Source organism: Bufo bufo, chromosome 2, assembly GCF_905171765.1.
Source record: "Bufo bufo chromosome 2, aBufBuf1.1, whole genome shotgun sequence".
NCBI classification, from domain to species: Eukaryota; Metazoa; Chordata; class Amphibia; order Anura; family Bufonidae; genus Bufo; species Bufo bufo.
The window spans coordinates 338,320,830-338,343,743 of NC_053390.1; the positions used below are offsets into that span (position 1 = coordinate 338,320,830).

A 22,914-nucleotide genomic window follows, 5' to 3' on the forward strand; every position below is an offset into this window, starting at 1 on the left:
ATTTACTTCACGCACTTACTTTTCAGGCCTTCATCCCCACATGAACAATATGGTAAAGCTAAGCGCTCCAAGGATGACGAGGAATCTAGTCCCTTAAGCAATAGAAAACAAGTGAAAACCCAAATACAAACAAATACAAACCTAACAATTAGCTAAAAATTGCAGGAAAAAAAAAAAGGCCCATTTCACACAACTGTAGTTTTGCTCAGCATCTGACCGCCATTTTTTGCAGAATGGATGCGGACCCATTCATTTCAATAGGGCCACAAAATATACGGACATCACACTATGTGCTGTCCGCATCCGTATGTCCGTTCAGCAGCTCTGCAAAAAAGAACATGTGCTATTCTTGTCCGTTTTGCGGACAAGAATAGGCATTGTTACAAGGGGTCCACAAAAAAACTAAAACGGATGCAACACGGACATCATTATTTTTTTTGCAGATGGCAAAATACATACAGTTGTAGGAATGCACCCTTATGGAACTATCAAGCAAGTATTTAATCTGGTTTGGTTCTAGTCACGAACAATAGGAAACCCAACAAGCACATGGATAAAATTACTCCTCCACTCTCCTGTAATTCCGCCTACGTTAAAGGGGTTATCTGGGAGAATCAGAAATTTCGGACAAGTCCTGCAATAGCTCAAAAGAAAAAATGTTGTTATACACCCCTCTTTCTTCTGCACCAGTCTCTGTGTCGCTTGTCTGGTACTTCTGCCACGTCAGCGGTGACATACTGGTATACCAGGTTAGACCACTGAGGACAGTGATTGGCTGCATTGGCTTACTGTGCACGTGAGTAGAAGATTACTTTTTTATTTTAGGCTTTTGCAGGGTTTGTCTGAGATTTTTAACTATCTCAGACAACGCCATTAACAGTAAATTAAATTTAAAGGGAACCTGTCATACTGAACATGCAGTGTGATCTGCCAGCAGCACGGCATGGTTAAGCAGACTGACGCATATTTTGGGCGAATATATTGAGTATAACTTGCAGTTTATTGGTCTAGTGTAACTACCTAACCATTTGAAGGTTGTCCAGTAGGCAGTACTGCTGAGTAGCTGTCTTCTCGCCCACTGGACTGCTACAGTAAGCCCCAAGTGAGCAGAGGTGCAGTACATCAACCTGCACAGCTACTCCAGCTGCCCACAGATCGGACTACATTTTCAACTTGACAGTTTCCCTTTAGAGGGTTTGTCTCATGAAGAATACCTCTATCCATTTCCCCTATGGCCTTAGAACCTCACTGGCTGGAAAGAGAGATATATGTGACAACAGTCCCTTATCTGGTGTTTTGAGTGATATTCAGCTACATGGTTACCATGTAATAATACATTTCCCCTGCAGCAGTTTCAGAAATGTGCCACGGCTTCCTCCATAAAATCAGCTCTGATGAGACATCTCACCTCCAACACCGACAGCCTCCATGTATGACTGAACCACTTTGAGATATATCCACATTAGAAACATTATTGCAGTTACCGGTAATACTTGCCTTTGCTAAAGTTTTTAAATCTCTTTCCCTTAAAGGAAGTCCATGGAGCTCCAGCTCTCTTAAAGAACTGGACACAGTCAAGCAGGCTGCAATTGCCCTACACAGTTGGAGGGTCATGTCCTTGGACCGAATAGGTGGGATTCGTCTACGAAAGTGGACTCCATATTTCTCAGAATCTGCTAAACAATTAAACTATTAAGTAAACTATTAGAAGAGTTAATTTCTTGATAGCTTTCATTGAGCAGAAAAATGAAATTACATATATTTTAGTCATATGAAAATAAGAATAACATTGTACAATACACCACTACAGACAAAACAACCATGTTTAGCAAGTGCTACAGGACCTACCTGCATACTTCCCCAAGCCTGCCTTTCCCACCACTCCCTCCATATTTAGGCAATTCTGCCGAAATCAACATACCATTTTTGGACCACTAAAGCAGAATATTTAAAAGGGGTTCTCCAGGAATTAAGAAAGTGAAAATACTTAAATATTACTTTATTATAAATATATTCCCAAATACCTTTCATAAGTTATAATGGCTCGTTTTGTCTGGGGAGCAATCATTAGGAGAAACAAAATGGCTGCCGTCCTATTAGTACACACAAAACCTGTCCTTAACACACAGCAGGACAAGTTACTTCACAACACTGAGGTAAAGAGCTTATCTGCTTTTCAGGGAATATGATCTTGAATACAGCTGATAAGATCTTCAAGAGGACCTTTTTCACATGCAGTACAGGTAGGAGTAGACGCCAGGGTTGCTCAGTGGGTGTCTCCTTCTCCCTGGCTGTGACACGCTTCGCTGTGCTTGGACTGCGGCACAGCCAGGGAGAAGGAGACACCCACTGAGAAACCCTGGTGTCTCCTTCTCCCGGTACCGATACTCAGTATTAACATACTGAGTGCAAAAACAGCAGGGGGGCACAGCAGGCAAGCGAGGGGTATTTGAAAAAAAAACAACAATGATGGCAGCATCAGCAGCGTGTACCCGCAAGTAAAGGTGCTTAATTAAACAAAAAATAAATAAAAAAAATACATGAAAAGTTCCCGTTTCTGCTGAATCTTGCAGAATCTCTGATGGAATGGAGCTCATGAATGTGGGCTGTGGTATCTTCATTTTCTTAATTCCCAGAGAACCCCTTTTAGGAAAGTTTATGACAAATGTCCAGACTGATTCCAATGTCTGGATAACATTGCCTTGGCTTGAGATATTCTATATATTGATTATGGGCCAACAGCAAGGATGTGCTTAAAGAAGCACTCCCCCAAAACACGTATATACATGATATGAAGATAATCTTTTTATTGGTGACTATATTCGTGAATTATCCTCTCCCATGCTCATCTGTGTTATATAACTGAACGCAGTGGCGTAGTGTGGGGGGGGGGGGCAGGGGGGAGTAAAATGAGTGCCAATGGAAGCCTATGGCTCCCGTCCCCTATGTTATGCCTCATAAGCTTCAGACCAGGCCTGAAGCCTATGAGGCAGTTGAACAACGCAGGAGATCACGATTACCTCACTGTGACCTCCTGCGCTGGGTCTCACGAGATGACATGAAACAGGAGGGCATGGTGATGTGTTCGTGACCACTTGCGCCAGGACGCCCGAACACAGGCCACAAGGGGGGCCAATACACTACTAACACAGAGGGGGGCCAATATACTACTAACACAGAGGGGGGCCAATACACTACTAATACAGAGGGTTTCATTATACTAATAATGCAGAGGGAGCAATTATATATAATAATACAGAGGGGTGCGACGGATCTTTATAAATATTTGGACCACTGTTTGAGGACACGTGACTGGATGTAAGAGGTATGTGCTGCTGTATTCTACTCTAATATATGTAATCTCCATCCACATATTTCTTTCATGGTAGGGTTGGGAAGGGGGAGGGGGACTTCAGGCCACACCGAGCGTGATCTGAATTCTAGGGCCTCCTATCCATCTATTAGATTATCTACACTCAGAGTTATCACTGTGTTACGTGTGGTGTTACATAGGACTACAGTTGACATCTACTCCCTATTATGTGTAAAAAAGGGACGTGTCGACAGGTTGGGGGGGGCAATAATTGGCTTGCCCCGGGTGCTGGCAACCCACGTTACGCCACTGACTGAACGTATACAGAGTCTTATGTGTAGACAGGAAGTCAGTTTCTCCATTCATTCCTAGAGGCGTCTCGATGTGAATTTAATAGGAATGAATAGAGACTTCCTGTCAGTTGAGAAGTCAAAGGAAGACATTCATTAAACCAATTACACCACTATTGTGGCATAAAAAAAGTCACAAATTATGGTGCACGTTATATGTGCACCATAATTTGCAACCTTTTAAGCTTCTCGGCACCTTTTCAAAGTGCAGAGAGAAAAGGAGTGGGGCCTAGCTGGATGGGGGGTAGCCTTTGCGCCTCCGTCCGGATTTACTATGACTTTCACCAGAGAGTGGCAGAAGTTATAGCAGAACTGTACACCAGCCTGTAGCTGGCGTAGACTTTAGTATCTAGTGCACGGCAGGGCAGAGATGTGCCTGATTTATTAAGAGGCATCTACCTCCTAATAAATTAGACGTATCTCACGACTGCAAGGGGAGCATGGGTACTCCAACTTTGGTAAATGTCCCTCAGTGTTGGTCACATGACACAGCTGAGGGCCAGAAATACCGTCACCAGTAAGATTACTGCACATGAAGAATTTTTGTGGTAGTGCTTTCTTGAAAAATAATACAAAGCCACAGCCGATCCCGTCGTTCACCCCCCTTTGTCAAAATGGAGGCATGACGTATTGTTTTGGCTGCAAGGATGACGTCCCATATACCACTGCAGGCAATAACTGGCCTCAGAAGTGTATGGAATGAGACCAGTTATTGGCTGTAGCAGTATATGGGATGTCACTGCTGCAGGTAATACAATATACAGTCCTGAACAAAAGTTTAAGACCACTTGAAAAATGGCAAAAAATCATATTTAGCATGGCTGCATCTTAACAAGGTTCCAAGTAGACCTTCAACATGCAACAAGAAGATATGGGAGTGAGACAAAACATTTTTTGAGCATTCAATTTAATGAAAACAACGAATAAACTGAAACAGGCTGTTTTTCAGCTGATCAAAAGTTTAGGAACACACCTCCAAAAAAAAAACTAAGCCCCCCATAACAGAAATCCAACTTCCAAACATGAACTCAGTAATGAGCTGTTATTCTCCTTGAAGAAGTCCCTTGTCCTGCGGGCATTGTGTACTGTAGTGTTGTCCTGTTGAAAAACCCAGTCGTTACCACACAGAGGAGGGCCCTCAGTCATGAGGAATGCTCTCTGCAACATCTGGACATAGCCAGCGGCCGTTTGATGCCCCTGCACTTCCTGAAGCTCCATTGTTCCACTGAAGGAAAAAGCACCCCCGACCATTATGGCACCCCCTCCACTGTGGCGCGTAGAAAACATCTCAGGTGGGATCTGCTTGTTATGGCAGTAACGTTGGAATCCATCAGGACCATCAAGGTTCCTTTGAATGTCCCATGTTTGGTGCTCTCTTGCAAAGTTCAAACGAGCAGTTCTGTGGCGTTCAAGGAGACGAGGTCTTTGAAGACGTTTTTTGTTTTTGAAGCCCTCCAGTCTCAGATGCCGTCTGATGGTTATGGGGCTGCAGTCAGCACCAGTAAGGGCCTTAATTTGGGTCGAGGATTGTCCAGTGTCTTGACAGACAGCCAATTGGATCCTCCGGCTCAGCGCTGGTGAAATTTTTGTTGGGTCTTCCACTTGACTTTTTTGTTCCATAACCCTCGGGATCATTTAAGAAATTCCAAATGTCTTACTGCGTCCCACCTCAGCAGCGATGGCGCGCTGTGAGAGACCCTGCTTATGCAGTTCAACAACCGGACCACGTTCAAAAAGGGAGAGTTTTTTTGCCTTTGCCATCACAACGTGTGACTACCTGACAGAAAATGATAATGAATCCACATCTTTGCACAGATTTGGCCTTTTAAAGGCATGTGGTCCTAAACTTTGGATCAGCTGAAAAACAGCCTGTTTCAGTTTATTCGTTGTTTTCATTAAATTGAATGCTCAAAAAATGTTTTGTCTCACTCCCATTTCTTCAGGCAAGGCAAGACAAACTTTTATAATTTTAAAGGTTAAGCACGTCCCTAAAGTTGGCCTGTAATAACAAGAACTTGGAAAATAGTGAGGGTTAGACTTTATCATTAACAATTGATAGGTGTAAAAAGATACTTAGGGTACTTTCACACTAGCGTTTTTCTTTTCCGGCACTGAGTTCCGTCCTAGGGGCTCTATACCGGAAAAAAACTGATCAGGCATATCCCCATGCATTCTGAATGGAGAGTAATCCGTTCAGGATGCATCAGGATGTCTTCAGTTCAGTCATTTTGATCAGGCAAAAGAGAAAACCGCAGCATGCTACGGTTTTATCTCCGGCGAAAAAAACTGAAGACTTGCCTGAATGCCGGATCCGGCATTTTTCCCCATAGGAATGTATTAGTGCCGGATGCGTCTCACAAATGCTTTCAGTCACATCCAGATCGGCGGACCCGGCGGGCAGTTCCGACGACGGAACTGCTTGCCGGATCACACTGCCGCAAGTGTGAAAATAGCCTAACAACCAAAATTTAGGAAATAGCTAAAAGGGATGCCAAATGTGCATAATGGATGCACAGGATTTGTTTTACTGGATCCATTTTTTTTCTTTACTTCTCTGATCTTCTGACAGGTCAGAAGAAAGGAAAAATAATGAAGATGTGAACTCAACCTAAGGGTTCATTCAGACGGCCGTATGCTGTCCGCAAAAAAACTGATAGCATTCAGTATTTTTGCGGACCCATAGACTTCAATGGGGCCATGTCCTGATTTTCACGGACAAGCATAGGACATGTTTCATTTGTTTTGCGGAACCGTGGAATAGAAAAGGGCCCCATAGAAGTGAATGGGCCAGCATCTAATCTGCAAAAAAACGGATCCAGATTTTTTCGGATAGCATACAGCCGTCTGAATGAGTCCTAAAAGAAACACGCTCATGGATATGAACATTCTGCAAGGAGATTTTACCAACCTGATTCCCCAAGTCCGGGCTGATGACAGCTTTTAATAGCCACACATGTCAAGCTTTTGTTAATTTTCAGCGTATTAAGAATGGGCGGCCAATCAGATAATTTTACTTTATCTGCATTAAAGCTAAGGGAGCCTTGTCGGAGATTGGCTTTCACAGCTTGTAATGGAACAGAGTCTTGTAAGACACACAAGTAGTCGTAATGGGATCGGAAGTCCATGGCCCCTTGGCGGCGTATTTTCACAGAATCAATCATCGTTGGATTTGAATTTATCTCTGTAACAGTAAAAACAGACAGTAATAATTAAAAACTAAAAAAAAAAAAAAAATAATAATAATAAAGTTTCCCCAACATTACAATGTGATTGCTAATAAGTGACTACCACTGCTTCTCAAGCTGTGATGCACCCATATTTTTGATGAGGAGCAGCATGCTTCATAAGCACCCCACGGTCCAGGCACAAGATCATGGCGACAGATTAAGTGCTGAACCCGGACATACCCATATTTTCACCCAGGCAGCCCCACTAAGATGGGCATATCGGAGCATTTCATGCTGGCTTCCACCTAGCAGTGAGCCCGGTGATGTCACCGGCACTGATGGATGGGCTTTAGCGCTGCCCTAGCTTGTAAAACGGCTAGGGCATCGCTAGAGCCGGTGACGCCACCGAACACACTAGAAGCCTCCGCCCGGCAGTGTGTTATTATCAACAAAAGAGCCCTTGCAGCATCGGAGCATGAAACATTCTGATGCTAACATCAGGGGGGCTGCCTGGGTGAAATTCTGGGTTTGTCCAAGTTCAGTTCTGAACCTGGACAACTCCTTTAACAAACCCCTTTCACTCACAACCTAAAAAGACAGCTGAAGGTTCCAGACGCACTGCGGTTACCCAGATCCTCTGCACGCCCGATCTGCTGTAGAAATGCGACAGCGTTTCACTGCGGATTTCATTCATTGTCATGCAATAATAGAAATCCGCGGCTCAATCTGCCCCAAATCTACGCATATTTAGGAGCTGATGTACTTCAAGAAAAATGGTACCATGTGTTAACACGTCCGTGTGTGTTTTGCGGATCCACGGATCAGTGGATCCGCAAAACACGGACATCGGCGATGTGCGTTCCGCATTTCGCGGACCGCACATCGCCGGCACTTTTGCAATTGCGGACAAGAATAGGACATGTTCTATATTTTTCGGGATCGGAATTGCGGACCCGGAAGTGCGGGTCCGCAGTCCCGGATCCGGGCAGCACATCGTGCTGCCCCATAGAAATGAATAGGTCCACAATTCCGTTCCGCAAAATGCAGAACGAAATTGCGGACGTGTGAATGGACCCTTAGGCTACATTCACACGTCCGTGGTGTGTTGCGGACCCGCAAATTGCAGGTCCGCAACACACCAGCCCGTCACCCCCATAGAAATGCCTATTCTTGTCCGCAAGCTGCGGACAAGAATAGGACATGCTCTATCTTTTTGCGGAGCTGCGGACCCAAAATCGGGGCCGTGCTCCGCAATTGCGGCTGCAGACAGCACACTGTGTGCTGTCCGCATCCATTCCGTCACCATAGAGAATGAATGGGTCCGCACCCATTCCGCAAAATTGCGGAAAGGATGTGGACCCATTTTGCGGACGTGTGAATGGAGCCTTAAAGGGGTTATCCGAGACTAAAGAATGTCGCCCATAAGCCCGGGGCCCCTCACACTGAATATACTTACCTGGCTCCCTGAGCCACTCATGGTCCCCGCACTGCCGCAGCTGCTTCTCCCTGTGTGCGCGGATGAAAACATCCAGTGTCGGGGGGGTTTGAGCAGCCATTGGCAGACGGTGACAGGCCTCTATAGCATCATCCGCGATGCTAGGGAGATGTCCCCATCCCCACCTGCCATTGGCTGCTCCCCCCCCCAACATTTAAGTTCAGGAGGGATTGCATCCAACTTCACATTGACTGTGCTGCTACTGCCCATTCACTCGACTGTATTTTTGCTCTGCATCCAGGGCACATTTTATGCGGACCCTTTCATTTCAATACGGCCACAAAAAATGCGGACAGCATACCGCATGTGTCTGTTCCACAGTTCTGCATAAAGGTAGACTATGTCCTATGTCAGATTGTTACAGAGGATCCAGATTTTAGCACTACTGTACACCAGGCAACATGAGAGAGCCTTTATTATAGCCCCTCTGATGACCTAGGCTTCTATGCTCTGTCCATCCTATTACAGACTGCCCCTGACACAAGCAGAATATAGACACTCAGCACGGACATATATAACTCACCCCAGTGTGTACCTGTAGCTATATAACATAAAGATGGCGGCTATAAAGCCGCACAGTGCACTGTACTCACCTGCTGCAGGAACCTCCGGTCTATCGGCGCTCCTGCCTCCTTCATGGCATTCCGTTCCCTTGGTTTCCTAACCGTCCCTCAGAGCCCGCCCCCTGCTTCCTGGTCTCCTCCCACTGACCCCTCTTCCCCTCAGAGCCCGCCCCCTGCTTCCTGGTCTCCTCCCACTGACCCCTCTTCCCCTCAGAGCCCGACGTTCCCGCCTCTTTTCCCTCCTCACGGACACGCGCAGACGCAGTCTCTTCCTCTGTGGAGTGTAGCTGAGGTAGTGGCCGCTAGTGCTGAATAATAGCCATTATTCCACACAATGTGCCATAGGTGTCAAGATAGATATGCGCCGTGTGAGGAGTAACACAGGAGGCTTTTATTACCACCATAATACGAGGTGGCGTTTCTGGTGACCCGGGTTCACATCTGCGCAGAGGTCCTGTCAGGAGCCTCCATGACAGATTCTGCCAACTACCACTGCGTGCAGCAGAATGACAGGAACCCAATGGGCACCATTCTATTGATGGCAGGCATGTGCCATATCCAATGCTGTCCATTGTTATAGTGAGACTAGGGCTGGACGATTTGGACAAAAAATAAATCTTGACTATTTCAACTTTATGGTGGAGTATCGATAATAAACTGAATATAGAGAGGGTGTCCTATGTATAGGGGCGACTCAGTGCTCCAGACCCTAAATAGGACATCCAGTGTCGGGGGGGATCAGCCAATGGCAGACAGGGACAAGCCTCCCTGGCATTGCGGGTGACGCTAGGAAGGGAGCGGGGACCCAGGTAAGTATATTCGGGGGAGGCGGCATATTAGGGGTCTTTTTATAGGATTGGATAACCCCTTTAAGTCCTTTCAAACTGTTTAACATAAAAACTGGTACATAAAAATAGTAAAGAATCCGGTGTCCTAGGGATGTAACATTTGTAGTTCCACGGATTATGTATACATGTTGCTGGGATCCCTGTGACATCATAAAGCTGCCATATATGTTATACATATGTGACTAGTGTGTTCTGTGGCATGCACATTTGAGAAAGGATCTGACTGAGCTGAAACTCGTTACTTGCATTCTCCAGGTCACTATGATTACAAATATACCATATGTATGGTTTTTCCTGTGTTTTAATACAGAAAAAAATAACTTTGGGGGGAAAAAAAAATCTCATCACCATATTCTGTAATTTTCATTGATATCATTTTCGGTTGTATATGACTTTTTAACCACCTCCGGACCGCCTAACGCAGATTCGCGTTCCGGAGGTGGCAGCGCTGCGTACAATCACGCATATACGCGTCATCTCGCGAGACGCGAGATTTCGCTCCAAGCCGGCCCGCGCATGCACATCGCGGGCCGGCAAAAGTTAAAGAAGAAGTTCGTCACCAGCCTGCCAGCAACGATCATTGGCTGGCAGGCTGGCGATTTTCAAAAAATCCAATCACAAGTCATATAACAGATCATATTAGTAAATATGATCTGTTATATGGCTTGTCTGCTCCTCTGCTGGTCCTTTTCGTCGGTTGGATCCAGCAGAGGAGCAGACTGAACTGTGAGTACACCAAACACTACACCTTAGCCCCAGATCACCCCCCTGCACCCCAATTAACCCTTTGATCGCCCCTGTCAATCACTAGTGAAAGGAAAAAAAAGTGATCAGTGTAAACTGTCACTTTTTTTTTTCACTGGTATTGACTGTTAGGTTTTAGGGATAGTTTAGGCCCCTTGGTTAGGTAGTTAGCGTCAGTTAGCGCCCAGCCCACTGCACCGCAGTCACTTTTATTCGCTGATTAGCGTATCGCTAATCAGCATTTGTACTTTTATAGTATCTGTAAGTGATCAAAACTGATCACGGTCAGATCTATAATTGTATTAGTGTCGCCTCAGCTCACCCTCCACCCAAAACGCAGTGTTTGCCCGATCAGGCCTGATCGGTCGCCCACACGTGCGTTCACCCACGCCCGCCCCACCGCAGTGACAACAAAAATCTATATTTTTTTGATCACTGCACATTCATTTTACACGCACTGCGGCGATAAAAAAAATCAGTTTTGATATTTTTTATCAACCCCAGCGGCCTCCGGTACTTCGCTAGCCTCCCCTTTGTAAGACAGGCTTGCTTTTTTTCTTGGGTAGTCTCAGGGAATACCCCTAAATTTAGTAGTCCAAAATGTCAAACAGGGGGTATTCTTCTGAAGAGGCCTACAGGATTCTGACCCAGTCGGATGAGGAGTGGGAACTCTCATCTGACGAATCTAGCGGGTCAGAATATGAACCTGTAGAAAGCAGTGGCTCTCTGACCCAAAGTTCGGACGAGGAGGTTGAGGTCCCTGGCAGCACTAGGCGTACCCGGCCCTGTGTCGCTAGACCACAGGTTATGCAGGATCCGCTTCAAGAGCAGCAGAGTGTGGCTGTCGCTGCCGGATCACGTGGTGAGGCATACACCAGCAGCGCAGCCCTCCGTGGACCTAGTACCAGCACTGCCGTACAACATGGTGACGTGGCGAGCACCAGAAGGGCAGTTGAAGCTGGTACGGTGGCACGTGCAGTAGTTACCCCGTCGCAGCCACCGCACAGACAGGCCTGTAGAGCCCCTTGAATCCCTGAGGTGCTGGCAAACCCTGATTGGCAGTCACCAACTTCAGCCGCACCTGTAGTTCCCCCTTTCACCGCCCAGTCTGGAGTTCGGGTTGAGACGGCTCAAATCGGTTCGGCCCTGGGATTTTTTTGAGCTGTTCTTGACTGCGGAGCTCTTGGACTTAGTCGTGGCAGAGACAAACTGGTATGCCACACAATTTATATCCGCCAACCCGGGAAGCTTTTATGCCCAGCCTTTCCGGTGGAAACCAGTCCAAGTTTCCGAACTTAAATTTTTTTTGGGCCTTCTCCTCAACATGGGCCTGACAAAAAAGCATGAATTGCGGTCATATTGGTCCACGAACCCGATTCATCACATGCCCATGTTCTCTGCTGCTATGTCCAGGGCACGATTTGAGGCCATCCTCCGTTTCCTGCATTTTAGCGACAACACCACCTCCCGTCCCAGAGGCCACCCAGCTTTTGACCGGCTCCACAAAATTCGGCCCCTCATAGACCATTTCAACCAGAAATTTGCAGATTTGTATACCCCCGAGCAAAACATCTGCGTAGACGAGTCCCTAATACATTTTACCGGGCGCCTTGGCTTCAAACAATACATCCCAAGCAAGCGTGCCCGGTATGGGGTCAAATTGTATAAGCTCTGTGAAAGGGCCACAGGCTATACCCACAAATTTCGGATCTATGAGGGAAAAGATCAGACCCTGGAGCTGGTCGGTTGCCCTGACTACCTTGGGAGCAGTGGGAAGACAGTCTGGGACTTGGTGTCACCCTTATTCGGCAAGGGGTACCATCTTTATGTGGACAATTTTTACACAAGTGTGGCCCTCTTTAGGCATTTGTTTCTAGAACGGATTTGCGCCTGTGGCACCGCGCGAACTAGTCGCGTGGGCTTCCCCCAACGGCTTGTAACCACCCGTCTTGCAAGGGGGGAGAGGGCTGCCTTGTGTAACGAAGAACTGCTCGCGGTGAAATGGAGAGACAAGCGTGACGTTTACATGCTCTCCTCCATTCACGCAGACACGACAATCCAAATTGAGCGAGCAACCCGTGTCATTAAAAAGCCCCTCTCAGTCCACGACTATAATTTGCTCATGGGAGGGGTGGACTTCAATGACCAGATGTTGTCTCCGTATTTAGTTTCCCGCAGAACCAGACGCTGGTATAAGAAGGTGTCTGTATATTTAATTCAATTGGCGCTGTATAATAGTTTTGTTCTCTACAGTAAGGCTGGGAGAACAGGATCCTTCCTCAAATTCCAGGAAGAGATCATCGAGAACCTCCTATATCCAGGAGGTTCCGTGGCCCCATCCACCAGTGTAGTTAGCCGTCTACACGAGCGACATTTCCCCAGTGTCGTTCCTGGTACCTCAACCCAACAGTCACCCCGAAAAAGATGTCGTGTCTGTAGCAGGAGTGGAATAAGGCGTGACAACCGCTATTTCTGTCCTGACTGTCCTGACCACCCTGCCCTATGCTTTGGTGAGTGTTTCCGGAAGTACCACACACAGGTACACCTAGCATAGGGATTGCATCTCACAGGACAGGCACACAGGGCTATTAGGGCCCTTTTACTCACAGCTGCTGCAAACCTCTCCTTTCACCTGGGATAAAGTGCATAACGTACTTTGCCACATCTTTGGGTGATTTGCGCTTTGCACATTGTCCCATGGGGAAGGAGAGGTTTGTTCTATAAAGGTAAAAAAAACTAAACAAAAAAAAAATTACCGGTAAGTAAAAAAGTTAAAAAAAAGTTAATATGTTCTGTTCTAAAGTTAATAAAGTTATTGCGTTGCGGCCTGGTTTTTTCTTTTTTGTTTTATTTTTTTTACCTTCCAGGTGGACCAACCGATCGACTAGCTGCAGCACTGATGTGCATTCGGACAGAAGCATTGCGCTGCTGTCAGATTACACGCAAGTCGGTGTATGCGGCGCTGCAAGACGAGATTTCTCCTCTGCAGTAAAAGATATGTTTGCCGAGGCATATGAGCTGAGGAGGTGGCGGTGTTCATATACTTTGGCAAACACTTTGTATATATATATAAAAAAAAAAATCCCGGCAATGATTTATTCATCCACATCGATTGATGTGAATGGAGAAATCTGGTTTGCCAGGGCATACGAGCTAAGTGGGTATGGATGTTGGGCGGAGCTCTTATGTCCTGGCAGACGCCTTTCCCCTCCTTTTTCTTTTTTTGGCAGAGATTTTTTCATCCACATTGATCGATGCGAATGAAGAAATCTGTGCCGTTCATTTTTTTCTTTCAGCCCAGAGGCTGAACGGAAAAAAAAAATCTCATTACCTGTATGCTCAATATAAGGAGAATAGCAGAAACTCCTAATGCTGGGCATACATGTAATGGATTGCAGAGACCCTCAAATGCCAGGGCAGTACAAACACCCCACAAATAACACCATTTTGGAAAGAAGACACCCCAAGGTATTCTCTGAGGGGCATATTGAGTCCATGAAAGATTGAAATTTTTGTCCCAAGTTAGCGGAAAGGGAGACTTTGTGAGAACAAAATCAAAAAAAATCAATTTCCGCTAACTTGTGCCAAAATTTTTTTTTTCTATGAACTCGCCATGCTCTCATTGAATACCTTGGGGTGTCTTCTTTCCAAAATGGGGTCACATGTGGGGTATTTATACTGCCCTGGCATTTTAGGGGCCCCAAAGCGTGAGAAGAAGTCTGGTATCCAAATGTCTAAAAATGCCCTCCTAAAAGGAATTTGGGCACCTTTGCCCACCTAGGCTGCAAAAAAGTGTCACACATGTGGTATCTCCGTATTCAGGAGAAGTTGGGGAATATGTTTTGGGGTGTCATTTTACATATACCCATGCTGGGTGAGATAAATATCTTGGTCAAATGCCAACTTTGTATAAAAAAATGGGAAAAGTTGTCTTTTGCCAAGATATTTCTCTCACCCAGCATGGGTATATGTAAAATGACACCACAAAACACATTCCCCAACTTCTCCTGAATACGGCGATACCACATGTGTGACACTTTTTTGCAGCCTAGGTGGGCAAAGGGGCCCACATTCCAAAGAGCACCTTTCGGATTTCACAGGTCATTTACCTACTTACCACACATTAGGGCCCCTGGAAAATGCCAGGGCAGTATAACTACCCCACAAGTGACCCCATTTTGGAAAGAAGACACCCCAAGGTATTCCGTGAGGGGCATGGCGAGTTCCTAGAATTTTTTATTTTTTGTCACAAGTTAGTGGAAAATGATGATTTTTTTTTTTTTTTTTTTCATACAAAGTCTCATATTCCACTAACTTGTGACAAAAAATAAAAACTTCCATGAACTCACTATGCCCATCAGCGAATACCTTGGGGTCTCTTCTTTCCAAAAGGGGGTCACTTGTGGGGTAGTTATACTGCCCTGGCATTCTAGGGGCCCAAATGTGTGGTAAGGAGTTTGAAATCAAATTCTGTAAAAACTGACCAGTGAAATCCGAAAGGTGCTCTTTGGAATATGGGCCCCTTTGCCCACCTAGGCTGCAAAAAAGTGTCACACATCTGGTATCTCCGTACTCAGGAGAAGTTGGGGAATGTGTTTTGGGGTGTCATTTTACATATACCCATGCTGGGTGAGAGAAATATCTTGGCAAAAGACAACTGTTCCCATTTTTTTATACAAAGTTGGCATTTGACCAAGATATTTATCTCACCCAGCATGGGTATATGTAAAAAGACACCCCAAAACACATTCCTCAACTTCTCCTGAATACAGAGATACCAGATGTGTGACACTTTTTTGCAGCCTAGGTGGGCAAAGGGGCCCATATTCCAAAGAGCACCTTTCGGATTTCACAGGTCATTTTTTACAGAATTTGATTTCAAACTCCTTACCACACATTTGGGCCCCTAGAATGCTAGGGCAGTATAACTACCCCACAAGTGACCCCATTTTGGAAAGAAGACACCCCAAGGTATTCCGTGAGGGGCATGGCGAGTTCCTAGAATTTTTTATTTTTTGTCACAAGTTAGTGGAAAATGATGATTTTTTTTTTGATTTTTTTTCATACAAAGTCTCATATTCCACTAACTTGTGACAAAAAATAAAAACTTCCATGAACTCACTATGCCCATCAGCGAATACCTTGGGGTCTCTTCTTTCCAAAATGGGGTCACTTGTGGGGTAGTTATACTGCCCTGGCATTCTAGGGGCCCAAATGTGTGGTAAGGAGTTTGAAATCAAATTCTGTAAAAACTGACCAGTGAAATCCAAAAGGTGCTCTTTGGAATATGGGCCCCCTTGCCCACCTAGGCTGCAAAAAAGTGTCACACATGTGGTATCTCTGTATTCAGGAGAAGTTGAGGAATGTGTTTTGGGGTGTCTTTTTACATATACCCATGCTGGGTGAGATAAATATCTTTCGGATTTCACTGGTCAGTTTTTACAGAATTTGATTTCAAACTCCTTACCACACATTTGGGCCCCTAGAATGCCAGGGCAGTATAACTACCCCACAAGTGACCCCATTTTGGAAAGAAGAGACCCCAAGGTATTTCGTGATGGGCATAGTGAGTTCATAGAACTTTTAATTTTTTGTCACAAGTTAGTGGAATATGAGACTTTGTAAGAAAAAAAAAAAATCATCATTTTCCTTTAACTTGTGACAAAAAATAAAAAGTTCTATGAACTCACTATGCCCATCAGCGAATACCTTAGGGTGTGTACTTTCCGAAATGGGGTCATTTGTGGGGTGTTTGTACTGTCTGGGCATTGTAGAACCTCAGGAAACATGACAGGTGCTCAGAAAGTCAGAGCTGCTTCAAAAAGCGGAAATTCACATTTTTGTACCATAGTTTGTAAACGCTATAACTTTTACCCAAACCATTTTTTTTTACCCAAACATTTTTTTTTTATCAAAGACATGTAGAACAATAAATTTAGAGCAAAATTTATATATGGATCTCGTTTTTTTTGCAAAATTTTACAACTGAAAGTGAAAAATGTCATTTTTTTGCAAAAAAATCGTTAAATTTCGATTAATAACAAAAAAAGTAAAAATGTCAGCAGCAATGAAATACCACCAAATGAAAGCTCTATTAGTGAGAAGAAAAGGAGGTAAAATTAATTTGGGTGGTAAGTTGCATGAACGAGCAATAAACGGTGAAAGTAGTGTAGGTCAGAAGTGTAAAAAGTGGCCTGGTCTTTCAGGGTGTTTAAGCACTGGGGGCTGAGGTGGTTAAATACTTTTTATTAAATTTTTTGTGGAAAGTGAAGCAAACAAAAAAACTGTGAATTTTGACACTTTTTTTTCGTTTTTATTTTGTATAGGATAAATATTTTGGAATTTTAATAGTTCAGGAATTTTTGAATGCAGCAATACCCATGGTTTATTTTTTAAAACTGTTTACCGTATGTACTTTTATTTTAATTTTACAGAAAGGCGGGTGATTTTAACTTTTAAACACTTTTATTTTTTTTTACACTTTTTGTTTTTTATAGTTCCCCTAGGGAACTGTAACATGCAATCATTAGATTCCTTCTCTAATAGACTCCAATGCATTATCATTGGAGTCTTTTAGAGTTACACTGTTTCCATGAAGCCCTGCCACAGGCAGGCTCACCATAGGAACTAATTGGTGGCATCCCTGTACCACTCCTAAGTACAGGGGCTGTCGCACACTACATACGGTGGGGGGCCGGAGCACGGCTGGGAGTGCGCGCTCCCGGTTTTTATCTTCCCATTTGACCATGGCATCTGAAGGGTTAAAAGTCCTCGATTGGCCGTACCGCTGGTTGCGGACATTAGCCCTGGGTGCCTTCTGTTTAAAACTTTTATATTTAACCACCTCAGCTCCCCTAGCTTAAACCCCCTTAATGACCAGACCACTTTTTACAATTCTGCACTACACTACTTTCACCATTTATTGCTCGGTCATACAACTTACCACCAAAATGAATTTTACCTCCTTTTCTTCTCACTAATAGAGCTTTCATTTGGTGGTATTTCATTGCTGCTGACATTTTAACTTTTTTTGATATTAATCAAAATTGACTGAAATTATTTTTAAAAAATGACATTTTTCACTTTCTGTTGTAAAATGTTTCAAATAAAACTACATTTCTATATAAATTTTTCTCTAAATTTATTGTTCTACATGTGTTTGATAAAAAAAAATGCAGTAAGTGTATATTTATTGGTTTGGGTAAAAGTTATAGCGTTTACAAACTATGGTGCAAAAATGTGAATTTACGCACTTTGACTTTCTGAGCACCTGTCATGTTTCCTGAGGTTCTACAATGCCCAGACAGCAGAAACACCCCACAAATGACCCCATTTCGGAAAGTAGACACCCTAAGGTATTCGCTGATGGGCATAATGAGTTCATGGAAGTTTTTATTTTTTGTCACAAGTTAGAGGAAAATGATTATTATATTATTTTTTCTTACAAAGTCTCATATTCCACTAACTTGTGACAAAAAATAAAATTTTACATGAACTTACCATACCCCTCACGAAATACCTTGGGGTGTCTTCTTTCTAAAATGGGGTCACTTGTGGGGTATTTATACTGCCCTTGCATTTTAGGGGCCCTAAAGCGTGAGAAGTAGTTTGGAATCCAAATGCGTAAAAAAAGCCCTGTGAAATCGTAAAGATACTCATTGGAATTTGGGCCCCTTTGCGCATCTTGGCTGCAAAAAAGTGTCACACATGTGGTATCGCCGTACTCAGGAGAAGTAGGGCAATGTGTTTTGGGGTGTATTTTTACATATACCCATACTGTGTGAGATAAATATCTCTGTAAAAGGCAACTTTTCCCATTTTTTTTATACAAAGTTGTCATTTTACAGAGATATTTCTCACACACAGTATGGGTATATGTAAAAAGACACCGCAAAACACATTGCCCTACTTCTTCTGAGTACGGCGATACCACATGTGTGACACTTTTTTGCAGCCAAGATGCGCAAAGGGGCCCAAATTCCAATGAGTACCTTTTAGGAGGGCATTTTTAGGCATTTATATTCCAGACTTCTTCTCACGCTTTAGGGCCCCTAAAATGCCAGGGCAGTATAAATACCCCACATGTGACCCCATTTTGGAAAGAAGACACCCCAAGGTATTCCGTGAGGGACATGGCGAGTTCATAGAAGTTTTTTTATTTTGGCACAAGTTAGCGGAAATTGATTTATTTTTGTTTTTTCTCACAAAGTCTCCCTTTCCGCTAACTTGTGACAAAAAGTTCAATCTTTCATGGACTCAATATGCCCCTCAGCGAATACCTTGGGGTGTCTACTTTCCAAAATGGGGTCATTTGTGGGGTGTGTTTACTGTTTTGGCATTTTGGGCGGAGCTAAATTGTGAGCAACCCTGTAAAGTCTAAAGGTACTCGTTGGACTTTCGGCCCCTTTACGCACCTAGGCTGCAAAAAAGTGTCACACATGTGGTATCGCCGTACTCAGAAGAAGTAGGGCAATGTGTTTTGGGGTGTATTTTTACATATACCCATGCTGGGTGAGAGAAATATCTCTGTAAATTGACAACTTTGTATAAATTTTTTTTAAAAGTTGTCATTTACAGAGATATTTCTCACACACAGTATGGGTATATGTAAAAATACACCCCAAAACACATTGCCCTACTTCTCCTGAGTACGGCGATACCACATGTGTGACACTTTCTTGCAGCCTAGGTGCGCAAAGGGGTCCAAATTCCAATGAGTACTTTTAGGATTTCACAGGGCATTTTTACGCATTAGGATTCCAAACTACTTCTCACGCTTTAGGGCCCCTAAAATACCAGGGCAGTATAAATACCCCACAAGTGACCCCATTTTGGAAAGAAGACACCCCAAGGTATTTCGTGAGGGGCATGGCGAGTTCCTGAAATTTTTTTTTTTTGGCACAAGTTAGTGGAAAGTGATTTATTTATTTTATTTTTTTTTTTTCTTACAAAGTCTCATATTCCACTAACTTGTGACAAAAAATAAAATTTTACATGAACTTACCATACCCCTCACGGAATACCTTGGGGTGTCTTCTTTCTAAAATGGGGTCACTTGTGGGGTATTTATACTGCCCTTGCATTTTAGGGGCCCTAAAGCGTGAGAAGTAGTTTGGAATCCAAATGCGTAAAAAAAGCCCTGTGAAATCGTAAAGATACTCATTGGAATTTGGGCTCCTTTGCGCATCTAGGCTGCAAAAAAGTGTCACACATGTGGTATCGCCGTACTCAGGAGAAGTAGGGCAATGTGTTTTGGGGTGTATTTTTACATTTACCCATACTGTGTGAGATAAATATCTCTGTAAAAGGCAACTTTTCCCATTTTTTTATACAAAGTTGTCATTTTACAGAGATATTTCTCACACACAGTATGGGTATATGTAAAAAGACACCGCAAAACACATTGCCCTACTTCTTCTGAGTACGGCGATACCTCATGTGTGACACTTTTTTGCAGCCAAGATGCGCAAAGGGGCCCAAATTCCAATGAGTACCTTTTAGGAGGGCATTTTTAGGCATTTATATTCCAGACTTCTTCTCACGCTTTAGGGCCCCTAAAATGCCAGGGCAGTATAAATACTCCACAAGTGACCCCATTTTGGAAAGAAGACACCCCAAGGTATTTCGTGAGGGGCATGGCGAGTTCCTGGAATATTTTTTTTTTTGGCACAAGTTAGCGGAAAGTGATATATTTTTTTTATATTTTCTTTTCCTCTTACAAAGTCTCATATTCCACTAACTTGTGCCAAAAAATAAAATTTTACATGAACTCGCCATGCCCCTCACGAAATACCTTGTGGTGTCTTCTTTCCAAAATGGGGTCACATGTGGGGTATTTATACTGCCCAGGCCTTTTAGGGGCCCTAAAGCGTGAGAAGAAGTCTGGAATATAAATGTCTAAAAAATTTTACGCATTTGGATTCCGTGAGGGGCATGGCGAGTTCATGTGAGATTTTTTTTTTTGTCACAAGTTAGTGGAATATGAGACTTTGTAAGAAAAAAACCCCCAAAAAAATATCAATTTCCGCTAACTTGTGGCAAAAAAAAAAACTTCGATGAACTCCCGATGCCCCTCAAAAGTGATCTTTATAGCGCCGCAGCGATTTTACGGTGTTTTTGCAGTGATCAGAAAAAAAAAATTCTGTCTCTGCGGTGGGGCGGACTGAACGCAAGTGTGCGCACAAGATCAGGCCTGATCGGGCGAACACTGCGTTTTTTGTAGAGCCTATAGAACATGTCCTATACTTGTCCGCAATTGCGGACAACAAAAGGCATTTTCTATATAGTTCTGGCAATGTGCGGATCCACAAAATGCGGAAAGCACATTGCCGGTGTCCGTGTTTTGCGGATCCGCGGTGTCCGTGTTTTGCGGATCCGCGGATCCCCAAAACACATACGGACGTCTGAATGGAGCCTTACAGGGGGGTGATCAATGACAGGGGGGTGATCAGGGAGTCTATATGGGGTGATCAGGGGTTAATAAGTGACAGGGGAGGGGGGGTGTAGTGTGGTGATTGGTGCTACTTACAGAGCTGCCTGTGTCCTCTGGTGGTCGATCCAAGCAAAAGGGACCACCAGAGGACCAGGTAGCAGGTATATTAGATGCTGTTAACAAAACAGCGTCTAATATACCTTTTTGGGGTTAAAAAAAATCAAATCTACAGCCTGCCAGTGAATGATCGCTGCTGGCAGGCTGTAGATCATCTTCTTAGCTGTGCGTCGCTGTGAACGCGCGCGCAATCTCGCCTCTCGCGAGATGACGCGTAGATGCGTCTACGAGGAACAAACCGACCGCCCGCAGGACGCATCCCTGCGTTAGGCGGTCGGGACTTTAACCGCCTCCCAACCGCCTAACGCAGTAAAGTATATATACATAAGGCAGTCGGGAACCGGTTAAAGAGAATCTGTCAACATCATTAGTGTTAATTGTTCATTTTTGTAACGGACAGTGGGGGTGGACCCACTATACCAACTAACCGGTTTGGCTTTGGGATAGACCTAGTGATGTTGTCCTGGCGGTTACCTAGGGCTGGGCAATTATGACAGAAATAAAAATCGAGATTAATTAAATGATTATTTGGGGGTGTGACTCGAGGCATGGCTTAGCAGGGGCTGTTATACAACACCAATGGTTTGATCATATTTTGAGTTCTGTGCTTTTTAAAAGTATAAGGCATCTTTTTTCTCTATTGGGGATTTTTCTTTGCATCATCATTTTCAGATTTTATTTTCATTCAACAAAGCCGTATGAAGGCTTGTTTTGTGCGGGACAAACTGAAGTTTTTATTGGTATCATTTTTGGGGCACAAATAACATTTTGATCACTGTTATTCAACTTTTTTTTGGGGGGGACAAGGTGACTAAAAAATGTTGAATTGCGTGTTTTTATAGTTTTTTTCTGTTACAACATTCACTGCACAGGAACATTTAAAAAAGTATTTTAATAGTTCAGACATTTTCAGGCAACCTTATTGTTTTGTTTATATTTTTAATATATAAAATTGGGAAAGGAGGGGTGATTTAAACTTTTTTTTATATATAAATATTTTTTTTTTACTTAAAGGGCTTCTGTCAGCCCACTAAACCGTTTTTTTTTTTTTGCTTAATAATAACCCCTACACTGCGATTTATCCATACGTAAGTAAAATAATAATTTTGGTTCAGTAGAATTTGCTAAAACCCTATTTTTATAATATGTAAATTACCTTGCTACCAGCAAGTAGGGCGGCTACTTGCTGGTAGCAGCCGCATCCTCCGATGGTAATGACGCCCCCTCTGCTTGTTGATTGACAGGGCCAGCGGACGGGATCTTTCTCCGCTGGCCCTGCCTGTTTTCATTCAATATCTGGCGCCTGCGCCGCGGCTGTACCTATCTTCAATCGGCGCAGGCGCACTGAGAGGCGGCCACTCACTCGGCCGCTTCATCCTCAATGCGCCTGCGCCGGGTGTAGATGTGACATCATCGGCGCAGGCGCATTGAGGATGAAGCGGCCGAGTGAGTGGCCGCCTCTCAGTGCACCTGCGCCGATTGAAGATAGGTACGGCCGCGGCGCAGGCGCCAGATATTGAATGAAAACAGGCAGGGCCAGCGGAGAAAGATCCCGTTCGCTGGCCCTGTCAATCAACAAGCAGAGGGGGCGTCATTACCATCGGAGGATGCGGCTGCTACCAGCAAGTAGCCGCCCTACTTGCTGGTAGCAAGGTAATTTACATATTATAAAAATAGGGTTTTAGCAAATTCTACTGAACCCAAATTATTATTTTACTTATGTATGGATAAATCGCAGTGTAGGGGTTATTATTAAGCAAAAAAAAAAACGGTTTAGTGAGCTGACAGAAGCCCTTTAATAACTTTTAGCCCCCTAGGGGGCTAGAACCTGGGCTTTTTTGATTGATAGAGATGTATTAGGGTGAATGGAATTCTGATACATTCC

At 44.1% G+C, this 22,914-nt stretch overlaps 1 protein-coding gene across 2 annotated transcripts in view; it reads right to left on the reverse strand.

Moving 5' to 3' along the window:
• Window positions 1-9,015, reverse strand: part of CEP78 (centrosomal protein 78) — an 87,954-nt gene extending 78,939 nt beyond the window's left edge. Inside the window, exons 1-4 of one of the 2 annotated variants that reach the window (XM_040417052.1) lie at window positions 8,919-9,015; window positions 6,572-6,844; window positions 1,498-1,673; window positions 20-92 (exon numbers count right to left, since the gene is read on the reverse strand). In XM_040417052.1, coding sequence (XP_040272986.1) covers window positions 20-92; window positions 1,498-1,673; window positions 6,572-6,824 — 502 coding nt within the window. In that variant the 5' untranslated portion in view covers window positions 6,825-6,844; window positions 8,919-9,015. Of the gene's footprint in view, window positions 1-19; window positions 93-1,497; window positions 1,677-6,571; window positions 6,845-8,918 lie in introns of both variants that reach the window. The other variant, XM_040417051.1, reaches the window with a different exon arrangement.
• Between the last annotated feature and the right edge of the window lie 13,899 nt (window positions 9,016-22,914).